The sequence below is a fragment of the Parasteatoda tepidariorum genome, chromosome 6 (genome assembly GCF_982258835.1).
Source record: "Parasteatoda tepidariorum strain Cologne lab strain chromosome 6, Ptep-v5.0, whole genome shotgun sequence".
Taxonomy (NCBI): Eukaryota; Metazoa; Arthropoda; class Arachnida; order Araneae; family Theridiidae; genus Parasteatoda; species Parasteatoda tepidariorum.
Genome location: NC_141760.1, coordinates 23,083,603 through 23,101,697, shown reverse-complemented (window position 1 = coordinate 23,101,697; position 18,095 = coordinate 23,083,603). Strand labels below are relative to the sequence as shown.

At 30.0% G+C, this 18,095-nt stretch overlaps 1 protein-coding gene across 1 annotated transcript; it reads right to left on the bottom strand.

Moving 5' to 3' along the window:
• Nucleotides 1-4,564: 4,564 nt before the first annotated feature.
• On the bottom strand, nucleotides 4,565-16,620 carry LOC107456039 (glutathione S-transferase 1-1). The gene is made up of 5 exons (XM_043044941.3): nucleotides 16,168-16,620; nucleotides 12,467-12,525; nucleotides 11,589-11,730; nucleotides 9,386-9,553; nucleotides 4,565-4,808 (listed from the first exon to the last, which is right to left on the bottom strand). The coding sequence occupies exons 1-5, from the start codon at nucleotides 16,309-16,311 to the stop codon at nucleotides 4,656-4,658; spliced, it is 666 nt and encodes a 221-aa protein (XP_042900875.2). The 5' UTR covers nucleotides 16,312-16,620; the 3' UTR covers nucleotides 4,565-4,655.
• Nucleotides 16,621-18,095: the final 1,475 nt, after the last annotated feature.

Below are 18,095 nucleotides of genomic sequence, written 5' to 3'. Positions count from 1 at the left end.
ATAGGGTGGACCCATTCATACATCCATTCATTCATCCACAGACGATAATTTCGACCTGAACCAGAGAACGATCATTCTACAATTCAGTACCTCCAGTGGTTTTCATTTGTTATGGTAACAAGGAGGATTTTGTCCTCCAGCAAGTTTAACGTGCACCATTTACCATTTACTACACGGAGAGTCTTCGGTGGTCTGGCTATCCCGGCTCAACTTCTGGGAATTTTTCATTCATTATTGTGTCCCTGATTACCTAATTTTATTTTATTTTAAAACCTTCGTTGAACAGAAGACCAAATTTCTGAGTTTACGACTACCAAACTTCAACTATGTCTTGAACCAAACCTAGAAGACAATAAAACCTCTCGGGTCAAGCATCGGGAGAATCTTGGCGCGGTAGAGTAATTTTTGATGGAACTAACCAGCATTTGCGTTATATAGAGAAAGAAAAAAAACACGAAATCTCCAGCAGTTGGTCGGATTGCAATCTATCATGCATCCACCACTGATGATATTTTACTTTAGCTCAGCGATCAGTTCGAGCCGAGTGAGGAAATCGTATCGATCAGCAATCGCTGGGATTAGCATCTGGGTCACCTCATTGGGAGGAGAGAGCTCTGTTCCCCGAGCCTCCGCATTTTTTTGGATTTAATTTTACATGAAATCTCTTTAAAGAAATAATTTTAAGTAAAATAATTTAAGGGGAAGTGATTTCTCTTATCTAATTTTGTAACTCGAAATATCGTCTGCTCAAATTAATTAGCATTCGAGATCAGATACTTGAACTATTAAGATTAAGATAAAAACTTAGAATGCCTAGATCGATAATAATTGAGATTTTCGTGCATTGTTGCTAATTCCTAATTCATACATAGTGATTTATAGATATTCAGTGATAATTATATTTAAAATCAATTTTCTTTTTCCGAATTAAATGATGTATTAAAATTTTCATGAAATTAAAATGATAAATTTTGAAACAAACCACAGATGATCTGGTTACGCTGCTGATATATTGATGGAAAAAAGCTGTCAGATTTCTGTACATAATTTGAGAAATTAGTTCCAATATATGCCAGCAGATGACGTTAGTCACAACTGCCAAGGATATTAGCAAAGGGCAAAATCATTAGCAAAATCATAATCCGATGGGGGGAAAATTTATGTTTATTCAGAAAATATGTTAATTCTGAATATATTTTGGTGTCTGATTTCCTAATTGAAAATATCATTAACACAAAAATTGCATATTTGAGGTCACCCTCTGGAACTATTAAGATTGAATCCTAGTACGCAAAAATCCAATCATTAGCTCAAAAATTATTCAGGGTATTTCATTTTTTTCCCTTTTTTGCTCACTATACATTGTATAGTGTCTTCTAGAACGAAACCAGCGTAAAGCGCCTTTAATTAACTTCAATTTATTATGAGTACACGTACATTTTCTAACTGTACATTCTATACAAATTGGCATAATCCTCTATTCATAATAGAGAAACATCATCCATTGAAGAGTCAGTATAATTGCCCTGACATTGTGCACTGAAACCTTTTTATGAAGGGAATGATTGAAAAGTTGCGGTTTCAACGCTGAGACTCGAACCCCCATTCTGACGGTCATGAGATTGACTGATTAGCCCACTCGGCTATAACATGTACCCAGCTGCAAGAAACTAAGTGGCCTCATTTGGCGGGCATAGCTGTAAGATAAAATTCAGGTTATTAAACCGTATTAGGTGAAAGCAATTAATAAACGGCTATTCTCACAGATGAGAAATTACTAATATTGCGGATGGGATATAAAAAATACTCCTCTGTATGAGAGAAAAAAAATTTTTTTTTTCAACTTTATAAATAATTTTTTTGCATTTGCACTTTTTTTGTCACTGTTGAATACACACTAGATCTGCACAAGGGAATAGACAGACACATTTTAAAACTCTTGTAAATGTTATTCATTGAGGACATAGGTGTTTAAATCCTAAGTAGGTGTAGCATGTGTTATGTGTGTTTAGTAGGTCCTAAGGCAAGTGTTTTGTTTTAAAAAGAAGACATATAACTTACCTTCGACTTCGATGCTGTCTAATATCGACGTCGACTTATAACAAGAGCGGAACTATTACACGCTGTGATGTAGTAAGCGGCACACCTAATTTAATTTACGTCACATTAATTTAGTACCTCCTCTATTCATTTGGTATTTTGCCCTTTCATGTGAGAATAACGGACACGTGCTTATGGTTCTTCACCGATGCATTGTCTGGCAAAAAATTCATGTTTTTTCTATCACTCTCAATTTTTTGCCAATGAGTATCCAGCATACTTGATAAAAATACTACTAAATTTTTTTGTTTTTATTAATTAAATAAAATTATTTTTATTAAAAATAATGCCAACTTTTCTCAAATTTGACACAAAAATGCTCTCTCAAAGTTACCTCATTTAATATGGAAACAGCTCTGTAAAGCTTTCGAAAATTATTATTGTCATTATTACTATATTGCATTTTTGTAAATGAGAATGATACAGCGAATGTAACATTGCAAACACATGAATAAAATTTGTCTTCGATAACTATGACGCTTTTTTCAAAAAACCGCTGTTGTCTGTAAAATTTAGCAAGAAGCATATAATTACTTTAGTTCAGAAACACTAAAGAACTTCATTTATTGTTTTTATTTTAATTACTTCAAAAACTGTAGAACTTACTGTTGTTATACACTTATATTCGTTATTTTACATTAAAACTAAATTCCAAATTCTGAATTTAAAAAAAAATACAGCTTCGTTTGATTTATGAAATACATTTTTCTGAGAGTAACTGATTCAAATAAACTCAAAATATTTCTTCTTCCAATGATTAACCATGCATTGAATGAAACAGAAATGTGTAATTTATTGCACTGTACAGAAAATTAAAGAGTAAATAACAGAAAAACATAAATTAACTAGTGGGCTTCACCCCCTTTTCGCTGACGTTCCCCAATCCCTGAAAATTAAAATGCCACCTTTTATAGTTTGCTTTGTAAACTATGATCTCTACTAAGTTAAACAAATTTGAAATGTGATGAATAAATTATTATAATCATTAAAATTTATTCTTTCATAAAAAATTCAATTCTTTAGTCAATAATAAGTTATAGAAATAAAAATTTTGAACTGAAATACATGACTTAATATTAAAGATTCACAACTTTGCTAAAAAAAAAACAATGATAAATTTCAAAACTTTGAACTATGACTGAAAAGTTATTATAATCATTATGAATAAAGTTTTTATTATTGAACTGTATAAGTATAATTAAAACATAATATTGATGTGAACTATGTGTTTATCGATGTGAAATATTAGCTTTAGTATTTTAATTCTTACGAAGCTCAATTTGTTTCAGCTTTTCATTGTCTACGCAAGGAAAGAATTTTCATTCAGAAATTTGTAATCAAGTACGTTTTGGCTTTCATGCTTACGATAGCTAACATGCTTGTTATTTCAATTCTTTGTTACCAACGAGAAAAAAAGGAAGTTATTCTTCGTCGCAAATAAAAGAAATACATATATATATATATATATATATATATATATATATATATATATATATATATATATATATATATATATATATACACGAGCCACCCTGCTAATAACATGTAGGACCACAAATGCTCTATTGGATTAAGGTCAGGTGAATTTGGGGGTCAAGACATGACTTGAAAGTCACTGGAATGTTCCTCGACGATTCGACCCTTATGACATGATGCATAATCCTGTTCGTAAACACCATCCCCGCAGGAAAAACTGTTGCCATGAATGGGTTAACCTGGTCTGCAACTATGTTCAAGTAGCTTACAGACGTCAGGGATTGTTCTATGAGGATTATCGGTCCTAATGTGCCCCATGAAAATATTGTTCCTGGGAGAGAAACCATGAAAACCTGGGCGAGCCCATTGTTATAGATGGAGGGTGGTCATAATGTAATGGATCTTCGGTGTATATATATGTAATACAAAAATCATGAATACTTTTGTATTAATAAAAGAATTAAAACTCTTTCGGTTTCATAAAATGTCTTTGTTAAAGAGTAAGAGTAGAGATATTCTATTTTGGGAATTCAAGGTTGAAAACATACCATTGAATAATAATTAGATTTATATTTCAAAGGAGGAGTTGTTTTTAGAATCTTGTTCCTCTTTCACTTCCATATTAGGAAGCATTAAATGATTTTCCATAATGCGTATAGTTACAAAGGTATGTACGACTGGAACCTGTTTACATCAAAATCTGTAAGTATTTAATGAGGGAGCGATTGTTTTCGCATTTCTCTTGCTGAATAACGTGTTCCAATAAACATCTGCCGGAGCCATCCCCAGTTTCGTCCACACCCCCTCCCTTGTGGAGTGGGGATGGGAACTGTTATAACCACCTGCCTATCTTTAAATAAATCTTTTTATAAGTATTATGGCTTTTGACTGCATTATTAAAGATGAATTTAACAATGATAACAGGGATGTAGTCCTGTTGTTATGTATGTATATATATAATATATAAGTACATAAACATTGATCAAAGTTTGAATATTACATTAAATTTTAATAAGTTGTAAAACTACTTTTTAACAACTAAATCTTTCAACAATACATTCGTTTTCTTTTTTCAATATTCAACTGCTATTTGACTGAAGTCTCTTTGTTAAGACTTTTTTATATTCCTTAACAGGAATCTCATTGATTTTCACGTAGGATGGGACTTCTTTCTTCATTTTTGCCATCCAGGCAGATATTTTTGGGTATTTATCAAATGAATAATCCAACCACTGCAAAAAAAAGCGAAAATTTGTTAAAATGTATCATGACAATAAATTAAATCAGTAAAGTTACAATATCTTCAAATTTAAATTTTATATGAAGCGAAATCCAATGAAAAGGGTAAAACATCTATTTTTAGAAACGGGATATTTTGTCCGCAGTAATTACTAAAGCAACAGCTCGATAATTCATAATGCTTGTTTTTCAAATGACTAACATTTTTCTACAGGTCATGAAATCTGTTTGTATTTTTTTATCATGCACATTTTATTTATAAATATATAATATATTAAGAATTTTAATTTTTCAATTTCCGTAGAAGAACTAGGTAGTTTCATCCGTTAATACAAACATATTTTTCGCTTATTTTCTTAACGTTATAAAAAACTTCAAAATTAACACTATTAAAAAGCTTTTATTGCTTATTATCTCGATGAATTGAAAACTACACTTTTTATTAATGATTTTTTTTAATAGTGAAAAATTGGATAAAATCTTCCCGTTGGTTGAGGGTTGACAACTTGTGAGAGAAAATAGACTTACGGGAACTGAAAGAAATAATAAATTGTAAATTAATTAACAGTATAGCAATGTTAAAATGTCTCAAAAATGATAATGATATCGTTAAAAAAATATCAAATATTTATTTACTGATTAGAATTAAAATAATCTAAGCTAAAAGTTTTAAATGTTTTCATCACATTTGGCAATCATCAGACTAGTATAACATAATGTCATCTTATCAGTAAACTGCACTAACTATGTGGAGAAAATTCGTTTTATAGTCTTGATGTTTGTAAAGTTCTTCTTTTCTTTTCATTTTTGGGTAGACTATATTTGAGGGTGCCCCTTTATTCTCGGGACGCCAAGTTGCGATCGCGGTTGATCGCCAAGCTGGGCGATGTTGAAACCCAATCGTGATTCTAATAGGTTTAGATTTCAGCTTTATTTTTAAATGTTCCACAGTATATGTAATTTCAGAGGTCCGTTAGTTCTACGTTGGATATCGGCTGGTAAGGTTACCTTTGCTTCGGGTCAATAAGATCGGATTTATGTGGGCAGTCATAAAAAGGGACTATAAAAAAAATGTCACCGCCAGTCCGGTACCACGGACGCCATTTTCGATTCTTATTTCGCCGAATTTATGTGGCGATGGAGGTACACAGATTCTATTCATGATAAATTTAGACAGTATCTAACTGCTATTAGAAAATTCTGTGCATGATCTGAGGATATCAAGCTTAATGAAGAAGTGAGTTTTTTTCTTTTCCTTTTTTTTCTGTGCTTACTCCATTAATTTTTGTTTTGATTCAAAATTTATTTTATTGTGTTAATTAATCTTGCTTATATTGGGTTCCTTACAATTTTATAAAGTTTTACCCGCCATTCCTGTTACCACAGTGTTCCGCTCAAATAGGAATGGCGCCATACATAAGTCGCCAATTTCACCAAGGGGCACCCTCAAGTATATTTTAACCTCATTTTTTTTCCTTTTCTCGTTCAGAAGTTTCATTCTCGTTCTTCGTTCAAATATCTGTCAAAGTCAAAATCTTTGATTTAGAACCATAAGTCAACTTCCTCTGAGCAGCCATTTTGTTACATAAAAATAAGAATGAAAATAAGAATTCATGTCTCTGTGTGTGAGTCTCTCTTATAGCTCCCAAATTGTTTGAGCTTGGGTACTGAAATTTGAACAGGCTGTTGCAAGAATTTAACCACCAATACTAAAATTCCTTCAAAACTTTTAATTGGTCTATTTGAAAGGGATGTTACAAAAGTGAATTTTATTCACCAATTTAACATTCTAGACGTTGGACGATTGCGTCTTTTTCCAATAATTAAAAGTTAACACTTGGCATTTTTTCGAGCTTACAGCTCTGCTTGATCACATTCGAGTTTCCCTCACGTTTGTGACGTTAACGAAATAGTGATTTAAAAATTATCCAAAACGACAAGTTTATTTTAGGGATATTTCTGTATCATGATATCTGCTACACCAACTGCAATCGCAAGCGCCAAACTGATTTTAAATGGAAAAAAAATCAAAAAGAAAAAATGTCGAGATTTGCCCGGAGGTGGCTACGAGTTATACCCTCCCAGTCTGCGATGTTTTTCTTTTAGTTTCTTGCTAGCTGCTACCCGGAAGTTGCCATGAATTGGAGATTATCCAGCCACAGATCACAATACGGAAATTTCCCCTTAAAAAAACACACTTTTGAAATGTAAAACATAAATTTGAAATCAATCATAATTGAGATTTTAAAAAAAACAGTAGCTCACTGAAGAGTAAAATTAATCGAGACAATTGCTTGACGTGATAAATTTCGACAGCCTAAAAGCAGGGCTGAATACAGTTACTCTTTATTTTAATAGGTTCAATTTCAATAAACGTGCATTGTCCAAACTAATAACGTAAAGTTTAGGCAACAAATAAGAATAAAAAGTATTGGGATTATTTTAGTTTTCATTTCAGTTTTGTGCACCATTGCGTAGCGTTGATTAAGACCGATTAATTGATTATGCCTAATGTTTTTACCTGGTGCGAAAAAAGATATTCCTTTAGTAAAAGTATAAAAAAAGGCATGAATATTATAAATAAATTCAAACAATAAGGATTTAAGAGTTTTAATAAAAAAATAACCTTTTTTTAAATTTATATGTTACAATAAGGATTTAAGAGTTTTAATAAAAAAATAACCTTTTTTTAAATTTATATGTTAATGAAATATGGCTTAGAATAAAAAAATCTACTGCAAAAAAAATCATTTTTGTATGAAAAGGATATCACTTGTAAGTTCTCGTTTATTTCATTCCATTGACTGCAAGATGAGATCGCTTACAATATAAACTAAGTGGTAAATTGCGATGTTAGTGTTTCTATTTCGAAAACGATACGAAATTTCAGATCAAAGTGAACTTTCTGAAGCTCTGTGCAGAGAAAATACAGGTACCTCATGTTTTTCCCATTTTAAGATCATTTTGTCACGAAGTACGAATACTTTGAAACAAATATATTTGTATTCTAAGTGTTCTTTCCTCAGCGAGATTGTTCACAATGAGTATATCAGTATTAAAGCAATGCTGCTCTCAAAGTCTTCAAAATCCTTTTTAACAAAATCTCGTAATGATTTCTATATAGAAACACTATGTTACGTCGACCGGCCTGTGCACGGGGCAGGGAACTGTCCTTGCATCAGAAAGGTCCTGGGTTCGAATCCCGGGCAAGGCATGGATGTTTCTTTCTCTCTCTGTGTGTGTTCTATGTCCTTTCTCCTTTGTGTAGGAATGCGACCCGGCCTATAAACGGATTGCGGTTGTGTGAATGGCGTGGCAGAAGTCGAATTCCTGGCCATAGATGGCGCCACTGAAAAACAGGAACAATCGCACCCCCGCTGCCTAAACAGGCATACGACAAAAAAAATAACACTATGTTACTACAAAATTACTACAAGATAATGCTATAAGCAGTCCCATTTTACTAGATATCATTACTTTCAGAACTATAGTTGCAGTCGATCAAAAATTGAAATGCTAGCTTGGGACTTTGGTTAGTACCCTGTAAAAAATGGAGCTAGAGCTAAGTTTAATTAAAAAGAAAACATGAATCTATTTAATGACAGTTTTTCGACTTGTTTTAACTTTATTTCATAATCGGTGTTGAACCATTCAGATTTTAAGACTATCAATGTTCAACTCCGTAGCTTTTTATTTTTAGGCCCGACCCAGAAGACAAGGCTATTCCAGGATCACGCATTGTGACGAACGCGACCTTCGTGGAGGAGATTTGATGAAACGTATCCGCAAGTACAGTTTATGGAGGGGAAAACCACGTAAACCTCTTATGGTTAGCAAGACGGTAAGACGGGAACCCATGCTCGATATACCACTGAGGATATTTTGCGGCAGTGATGTAGTCTGTATTAGACGGAAGCAGAATTTTTAACAACCAGCCATTGCTGGGATTCGAACCTGGGTCAACTCACTGGAAGACGAATGCTCTCTCCCTTGTGCCATCAAGGATCAGTTTTTCTATTTTGTGGAGTTTTGTAATCTTACTTAAAGCTTAAAAACTTGCTTCATATAATTATTTATTTTGAACTTACAAAACAGAAAAATAAGTCCAAAATAAAATTCAAACAGAAGTAGGAATAGTAATTAATTTTTAAGCATTTATCTATGATTGACTAATGATCTTAGCATAACAGATTAAGAAAGTTTGAGCTATTATTCAAAAACATTCTAAGTCAAGTTTTTGTCAAGGAATCGATTTTTTTAGTCTTGATTTTTTTTATTGCTTAGAAGTAAAATATAGTTTTGGATAAATGTTAATATTTTAAAATATCACTTATTATTAGGAAAAGTAAAATATTACCTCTCTTTAATCTTTTGATTGTAATATAGAAAGAAATGTTATGTAGATAACTACAAATTTAAAAAAAAAATGCCCCTTTTAGCAATAAAATTAAGTAACTATTAAAAGGTTAATTTTTTAGTTCAATAAAATTTAGTTCATACAAACATTATTATGAGATGTAAATTATTCTCTACATGTATATAAAAAAATATTAAAAACTTTTCCACTTACGAACTTAATGGATGATAAATTCGCAATAATTGCAAAATCTGCGATGGTAATGTTATTTCCTGCAACGTAAGCCGTTTTTTCTAAAAAGCCGTTCAGCAATTTGAAAGTATTTTCGAACTCTTTCACTTTTTCAGGATCTGCAGGTTTATTTTGATACACCATGGGCGTCTGAAAAATATTAAACAAAATAATTACGAGATGAACAAGTTAAAAAATTGAATAAAGACCATGGAAAAAGAATTATTTATGTCCATAAAAGATAACTGTTAAGAAAATAGATAAACGTTTCATCCAAAAAATCATGAAAGCTAAGACCAACAAAGAATGGCATACCGATTTCACGAAGATTTCCATTCATTTAAGCACTCACACTTCAAAAAGAATATCATTGATACCCTTACATATGACCCATGACCTTAATGTCAGCTGATCGTTTATGAACAAGGTGGCGTGCTAAAGTCGAGCAAAGTCTGTCCACATAAATTAGAATATTAATTAGCCTGAAGTTAATTAAATATAACGCCATATAGCGCATCGAATTCGTTAAAATGTAATTCTTCTTTTACTTAAATTAGATTTATTATTTGTTTACGTAATTTATTGTAACCGTGATATGTATTTATTTTGTGCACCTGGTAACTTCGATGAATAATTGTTTCTTCATGGCTTCGAGCCTGGCGTTGTGTTAAGTAAGATATATTAAGTGATTTTAAATCTTTTTGAAAAAAATTAGAATGCTTCATCTAAGAGAATTGATGCTTGACGGGCTTGGCTTACTCGAAATAGAATGGAAGGAACAGTTGATAACGAAAAAAATGCCACGTTTCAACAACTAATCAAAGCCGAAATACCCACACTACGTGACTTGCAGATATCCCAATAAAAATGACTTGCAGTAAGCTTGAAGTGATTTCTTCACATCCGTGGTTCAAAAAAACGTAACTGTAACGTTACCGGGTTCGAGTTAAAGACGGACGACCGACAAGTTTGAACGAACGACGCATCTATCAACAACAAAAAAATAGTAAAAAGTAAAAGTTAAATCAAATTTTTTTGCTTAGCAAAGTAAGTAAGTTTTTAATTATTGTACCATAAAATATTCCTGTTCTGTATGCACGATGTTTTCAATACGGAATTCTTGTTTGAGTACATATTTTGGAATTGATGTTTAGCTTGTTCGATTTGATAGCTGATTCGCTTTACTTTTTACTTCTAGAAGATAAATATTTTTAAATGCGTTGCTTTAAATACGTTTAAAAAACCGCTTTGTCATTGAAATTTTAACGATGATTATTGTAAAATGTAAAATAGTTCTTCTGATTGCAATAACAATGTGATTTTTTACAATTCCCTTTTACATTACATTACAGCCATTACAATATTTTAACTAAAATAAAATTTCAGCTTTCTTAATTCGGAATTTAATATAGCTATGTCAACACCAAAGCTAATGAAATAACGTAAAACATAAATGCTGTGCTTTAATGCATATTTTATTAATTTCAATTTTTAAGTTCAGTTCAGAACATAAGTTAAAGATAAACTATCCTTAAGTGTAAGTAAAGATAAAGTAAAGATAAACTATCCTTAATTAAAGTATTCAATACAAAAGCAAGTATTCTGACAATGGAAATCGTTTCTACTCATGAGTAAAAGTATTAATATTATTTAAATGCATTATTGTTATTAAAATATTTGATCGCAAAATGCTAATATTACAATTCATTTGAATTAATGGCATCCGAAAGTAAAAAACTATATTATATATATATATATATATATATATATATATATATATATATATATATATATATATATATATATATATATATATATATATATATATATATATATATATATATATATATATATATATATATATATTTAGTTTAATCATTTAATTTTAAAATTATATTTTGAAATCATCTTTAAAAACATCATTTGTCTAACTGCAGTATTTATTGCTCATTTATCAAATGTTTCACCTTAACTCTTACACTCTCGCTTCTAATTTGTATCTCCACCGATTCAAAGTAGACAAAATGCTTTATACAAAGAATAATAATAATAATAATAATTCTATACAAAAAAATGAGCTTACTTGGAGAACAACAGCTCTAATACTTCCTTTATTACAAGTGAGTTCTTAGAGTTACCTAAAGAATATAAAATTATAGTTTTGAATTAAAATCTAGAATCATACCATAACACCCCTCTGAGTTCTGTAGAGTGTTCCACTATCGAAATAAAGCATTCTGTCCACTACAGCTCTTTCAGCAGGATCGCTTGGATAAACAGGACTTTCTGGGGCATATTTATTCAACATGTAGGCCAGAACAGCTCGGCTGTAATATACACATTATTAATACATTTTATCTACCTCATTATAGTTATTATATTATAATTATAGTTTGTATACCGTTAAATTTCATCTATTGAAAAAACTGCCAAGTAACGGATAGACTATTCTGCAACTTTTCTCCACACGCCTGAACTTTCTGAACTATTTAAAATTTGGTTGACTAAGTAGGATCCTTCTGTGACCAAAAGATTGAATTTCTTGAAAATTATTGTAGTTTCAATATTTCTCTAACTTTGTTTTACTTTATTTAATGCATGTTCCTCATAAGAGAAACTTAAAGATTTGCATTTTTATGTAAAATCACAAAATGACTAGTCGCTAATCTTTTAAAACAGCAATGTGAGGAAATGAAAGAAAGTTTTACACACTCGGTAGAACATTGGAGATAAATTAATAAAACAAATTACTACAATGATTTACTCCCATAATGAATGAATAATAATTATTTAAGAAATTTCTTTTTTATATGTCGTTACTTAATGCTACCATTAGATCATTTCCTCTAGGAATTAAATTCGAAGCTTAAGACATTATAATGAAGAATGCATACATAACAAATGTAGTCAACATCAATAATCTTTAGAAGAAATAAATATTTACTATTTATAAAATTGCTTTGTTGAATTGTGTGCAAACTCTTTTGCTTTACCTTACAGGGGGAAAAATCATTTGCAGATTGTTAGACAACATACAATATTCTTCAACGGAAATGAACTTACCCTTCATACAAATAAAATCCATCATCCTCGATAGTGGGAAGCGTGAGAGTAGGATTCATCTAGTTAATGAAAACAATTGGTTCAAGTTTGTTAAAAAATAATTAAATTAGTTACAAAAATAAAGTTAAAAGTGTATCAAACGAAAGAAAATGCGCTAGAAATAGATGATAGCTCAAATGCTTAACTCTAAATATTCTGATTAATTAGTCCAGGCGACTTCCTGGCTAATTCGCTTCAAAAACATGTAAAGAGGACATAACAGTGGACATATTTCAAGTGCTCAAAAACAGGCACCCATTTTCAAGACTTGCCAAATGTGTATGAGAAGAAAACAAAGAGCATTTTCTTTTCATTCACGCCTAGCAAGTCTTGAAAATGGAGGCACATGTTTTTGAGCACTTGCAATGTGCCGACTGTTTTTTCCCACTTATATAATTATGAAGTGAATGATTTTTTAATTAGGTAATATCTTGCCACTTCAGTCTCTTGTGATTATTTATGTAATAGTGCAGGTGATTTTTAAAGCTACGAAATCAGACACAAAAGCGTAATTTCAGGCTCAAAATCGGACACAAAAGCGTCTGAGCAATATCTTTTTTTTTTTTCTCGACTTTTCTAGGATTTGAATTCTTGAACTTCAAACTATGGGAAAATAGTACAGTGTAGTACGTATGATTCCATGGTTTAGTCAGAAGAGTGGTCTAAAGTTTATATTCCTACAAATTGCTGGCAGAGTTTAGTGCGTAATGGAAAATGCTAAGCAAGCATAATGAAAAAATCATCTTTGAGCTAACAAGAATTTTTATTAAGCCAGAATTATAACTGAACTAAAACATCATAAAGGAAAATAAACCTCGAGAGCAGTCTACTCTCCATAACATGAGGCAACTAATTCACTACATACAGTCATGAAAATCACCAAATCTTATCTCGATTTGTCTTATATATACAAGCATATTTATCATCCAATCAAAAAATAACATTTGCATAATGAGGGTAGAAACACTCAAAATTAATAATATGCAAATTCCGTCTTTAATTATTTTTAAATGTTCGAACTCCCTCTTTCAGTGGTTTTTCGAACTCGTGTTCTCTGACTCACCGTTCTTCTGACTCGAACCTTGTTCTTTGTCATTCATAGTCTGACAAAAATTAATTTCATTCTTGCATATTTTGCCATCGCAAAGCTTTTAAATTTTTATCTATGAAAAAACTATTCGACTGATTCCCTTATAAATTGGATTTTTTTAATAAAAACACGTAAATTAAAAAGTATTTAAATTTTTATACCTTACTTATTCCAAATTATTTCAAATTTTTTAGATTGAATAATAAAAGATAATATTATAGAAATTAATTTTCAAGTCAATTTATCTTCGAAAGAGATTTAAAATGCGTATTATTCAGTGTCAAATTTTAAAAAAAAATTATTTTTATAAAATCGTTTTCAGAAGAATTCTTAAATTTTCTATTTAAGGGCAGATTTATGAGATTATCTACTAAATTATGCATTCTATTATGAAATGTGAATTGCAGTTTAACATTTTGATGAAATGTGAATTGCGCTTATTCGGGTTTTCTGTAAATTTTTCACCCAATTTGACACGGACAGTCAACACACCCTTTGGTTTTATTAAACATATTTTTACAAATTTAGATTTCCGCTTATTTTAGTATTTTTTCTCCAACACTTATTTACTTTTTATTGTTAACTTACAAAGTATAACTATTCATGTTTGACTTACTATATTTGTATAACTTTGTTTGAATCTCAGTGCTAAAAACATTAGACAACATTGACGAAATGTTGCCCGAATTCCCTCATAAATCTCATTACTATCTCTTACAGAACCAGATAAAATACCTATTATAAAACCTATTGGTATTATTTTTTATAAATTATTTATGTGCATAGTTTTACTAGTTTTAAAATGTTAATACTTTATTGATTAACTTTCATAACAAGTTCTAAATTTTATGCAAACACTACTTTTTCACATAGTCTATTTTCATTAATAACCGTTTTAATTACTCCAATTGGCTTTAATGGAAATACTAGCAAACTAACGGCAGTACAAAAGTGTATAGTATTGAAAATATTAAACAACTTAAGAATCATTTTTTCATTTAGGAAACTTTTATTTCATAAAAACGAAAGTATCGAAAGTAAAGTATCGAAAATATTAAACAACTTAAGAATTTATTTTTCATTTCGCAAACTTTCAACTCCTAAAAAGTTGGTAAAAGTTAGGAATGGAATAAATACCAATTTTTCTTTCCCATCTCTTTCTCCTTACCCGATAAAAATTCAATTTTTGAGCCAATATGACTTTTTACTTATTTTTAAGAAAAGATTACAGGATATTTGCCCAATGTAGATTTTTTTATGTCCAGTTGAATTTTTTATAACAAGAGTTTAATTCAAGAACGAATCTTGTGGCAAAATGTACCACGTGACATTTAAAAAAAAATTGAAATTTGTGTTTAAAAATATGCTATATGTCTAACATTTTCAGCTAAATCATTTAAATGAGACGATTGTTAATTAGACTATGTGTTTTGTAAACAACGTATTATTATATTTTTTAAAATTGATTTTTGTAAATCCACTAAAACTTCACTTAAAGCCTTCTTTCTTCAAAATCCTCCATTGTGTTAGAGTTAAAATGTGATTTTTAGAAAATACTACCGAATGATATTCTTTTTTATTCACTCATTTTATTTTAACTAGCCGCCTTTGGCGACCAGAACTCAATGAGCAAGAACTTTACACTCAATAACCACTCACACATAGCTCAATACACAATAAATGCTATTTTGGTTTTATGAAACTTCTAAATTCCAAAACAAAGAACTTCAAGCTAAAATAATGTTAGTTTTCTTTTAACTTTAACTAGTTACATTGAGCCATTGTCCAAGAATTTATAAAAAAAATAAAAAACATAAGCTGAAGTTTTTAAGTACGCGTGGCAAAATGCAATGAGTTTAAAAGGAAATAATCAACAATATAACTACTGATGTTCATAAAAAACATATTTAACCCTTCTCACATCTATTTAAATGAATTTTGATAACTTTATAATCTTAAGTATTGTTAATATTTACACAATCTAGTGTTGTCGCCCTATTTTTTCTTCTATCTATTTAACTCTAAAAATATCCTATGACAATAAAAATGTTAATAAAGCAATTTCGTTGGGATAAAAAGGAAGTATAACTTATTTTCTTGTTGCATGTAAGTTGCTGGTTAATTGTGGTTTTTATTTCTTTTTAGTCTTTGGTGCACTTAGATATTAATTAAAGAAAACAATAGATCTAACGCATAAGTGCAATGTCAGTATTGCTACCTAAAGAAATTCCCGTAAATAAAAAATTGAAATATGAAAATAAATTGGGTTTTAAAAATTATAAGATAAAACTAATTTTAAAAGATAATTTTAAATTACTAAAAAAAATTTATAAGATTACTGTTTAGATTGCTGAGCAAAACGAAATGAAAATTATTTAAAAATATGAAGAAAAAAAACGGCTCAAACCTTTCGAATTTCCAAAATTTAGGGCAGTAGTATTCATTTTTCAACATAGAATTACCTATCACTAATATAATATTTTTAGCATTTATTAATTTTGCAATTATTTAAATACTATGACTCTTAAATTAAACAAACAATATTTTAATAACAACATTTTAAAGTACATACCTTCTTATATTCTGGGGTCTTGAATTCCCCTGTACTTAAATTATAACTAATCACATCGATTTCCAATCTCAGGTAATCAGCTGCCATTAATACTGATCGGCAAGCTGGACAAATAGGTGAACTGTGCATCTTAAAAATCGCCATTTTTAGCAATCGTAGAGAAAAAGTATTCTCTACTCGTCAAATATTAAGCAATTTATCACTAACAGTAGATTGACAGTCTTCTTACCACAGGTGAAATATGATATGATAACCTATCTAATCAGACGTTAAGACAAAAATATTTGCAAAAAATGCTAACATCCAGTTTTTGCTTACAATTTGTCACGTTGTTGGCGAAATTCTAAAAAGAAAAGTAAAAGATATTACTTTGTTTACAAATATTTCTTATATAATTTTTTCTACTTGATCCCAAAAGTGCAACAGGTTTGACGAGAAAGTTATAGCTCTCTTAATTTCTAACCTTGTTTGAGAGTTAAAAATAGCGTTTCGTTTCAAGGACATTAATGAAAACAAACCCAACAAATGGATATTGTTCTTCCATGGGATATGATGAAGCCCTCCAATTGATGAAAACCTTGAATTGATTGTTATTGAGTTTTTTTCTATGTTAAACTTGTCAATTTTATGGACATACAAGCTTGAACTGTTGGAGGTAATTTCCAACAGGAAGCATTTTACAAGGACACGTAGTAAAAGTTTATCTATTTCTAATTTTATGACTATTTCGTAAACTTAGTCATGCCCTCTTGAAATATAGCATGTTAATGACTACATGGTATATGAATAGCTTGTTTTTTTTAATTACGAAGAAAATAAACCTAAAAATATATACTAAAAGTGATATTATTACTTAAAAATTTCGATTAACAATTAAGTTAATCATTAAAAGAGATTGGTTTTTTAAATCAATGTGAAAAAAAAGTAGGAAATCAGCTTTCAACTGCAATTCCCAGTATTGTACCATATTAGTGATAACATTGTTATTATCACTAATATGAGGTTATTATCATACGGTTAAGGTTATTATCACCGAGCTTGTTTGGCCAAGCAGGCTTATAGTTTATATATATATGTCTATTAAAAATATGTTAATGTACAGTTATCCTATGTTCATTGGTATTTGAAATAATATATTTTTCATTATTATGCAAACCGGTGTAAGGGGTATTTCTTATCTGCATTCTTTTATTATCTTGCTAGAGCTTATTCCTCTTTCCCTATAGGTTAAAATGCTTTTTTTTTCCTTTTTAAAGTGCGTTTGCCACTTTATTTTCTTCTGTCATTAGTATTATTTATGCTTTAGAAACAATAAATTTTATGTAATTGGTTTAAACAAATTTAAATTTTTCGTGTCATATTTAAATCTTGAAATTTGTGAGCCTTTAAAATCTTTTTTATATTTTTTAATGAAACTTTGCACACAACGTACCTTGAAAATTTATAATTCACAAATATTTAATCAGGTTTCTAATATTAATACATGTGATTAAAATTTTAAAAATAAATAATATTCTTTTTTAATAATTTAAAAAAAAATCAACTTGAAATTTTAAATTTGGAAAAAAAGTTTCTCGTGTTACACTTTACTGTATTTATGACATTTATTGAATCTGAAGCAAAAGTAAGTAACATTTTTAGATGATTTATGAGCCTTGATAAGTTAAAAATACAATTTTATGAGTAATTTATAAACTGCCGGCCAGCTAACTAAGTTGTCCAACGGTGCTATGTGTGGCGGTATGACAAACTCTTTCAAAATAATAAAAGGATGCTTCATTTTCACAGCGATCGCGATAAACCGCGGAATCATGTAAAAAAGAACATCCAAAAAAGGCCAAACTAAGAGTAACCATTCACACTTTCAGTTCCATTTAGGCTTTGCATTCAAGTCGCGTGATCTAGTAATTTTTTTCCGACTATTTGAA

Bases quoted from the DNA above. Each gene is read 5' to 3' on its own strand.
- LOC107456039 (XM_043044941.3), bottom strand. From the start codon at position 16,311: ATGGCGATTTTTAAGATGCACAGTTCACCTATTTGTCCAGCTTGCCGA. The intron at 12,526-16,167 runs GTATGTACTTTA...TTCATTAACTAG, and splicing joins AGACCCCAGAATATAAGAAG to ATGAATCCTACTCTCACGCT. The intron at 11,731-12,466 runs GTAAGTTCATTT...TGTATATTACAG, and splicing joins GGATTTTATTTGTATGAAGG to CCGAGCTGTTCTGGCCTACA.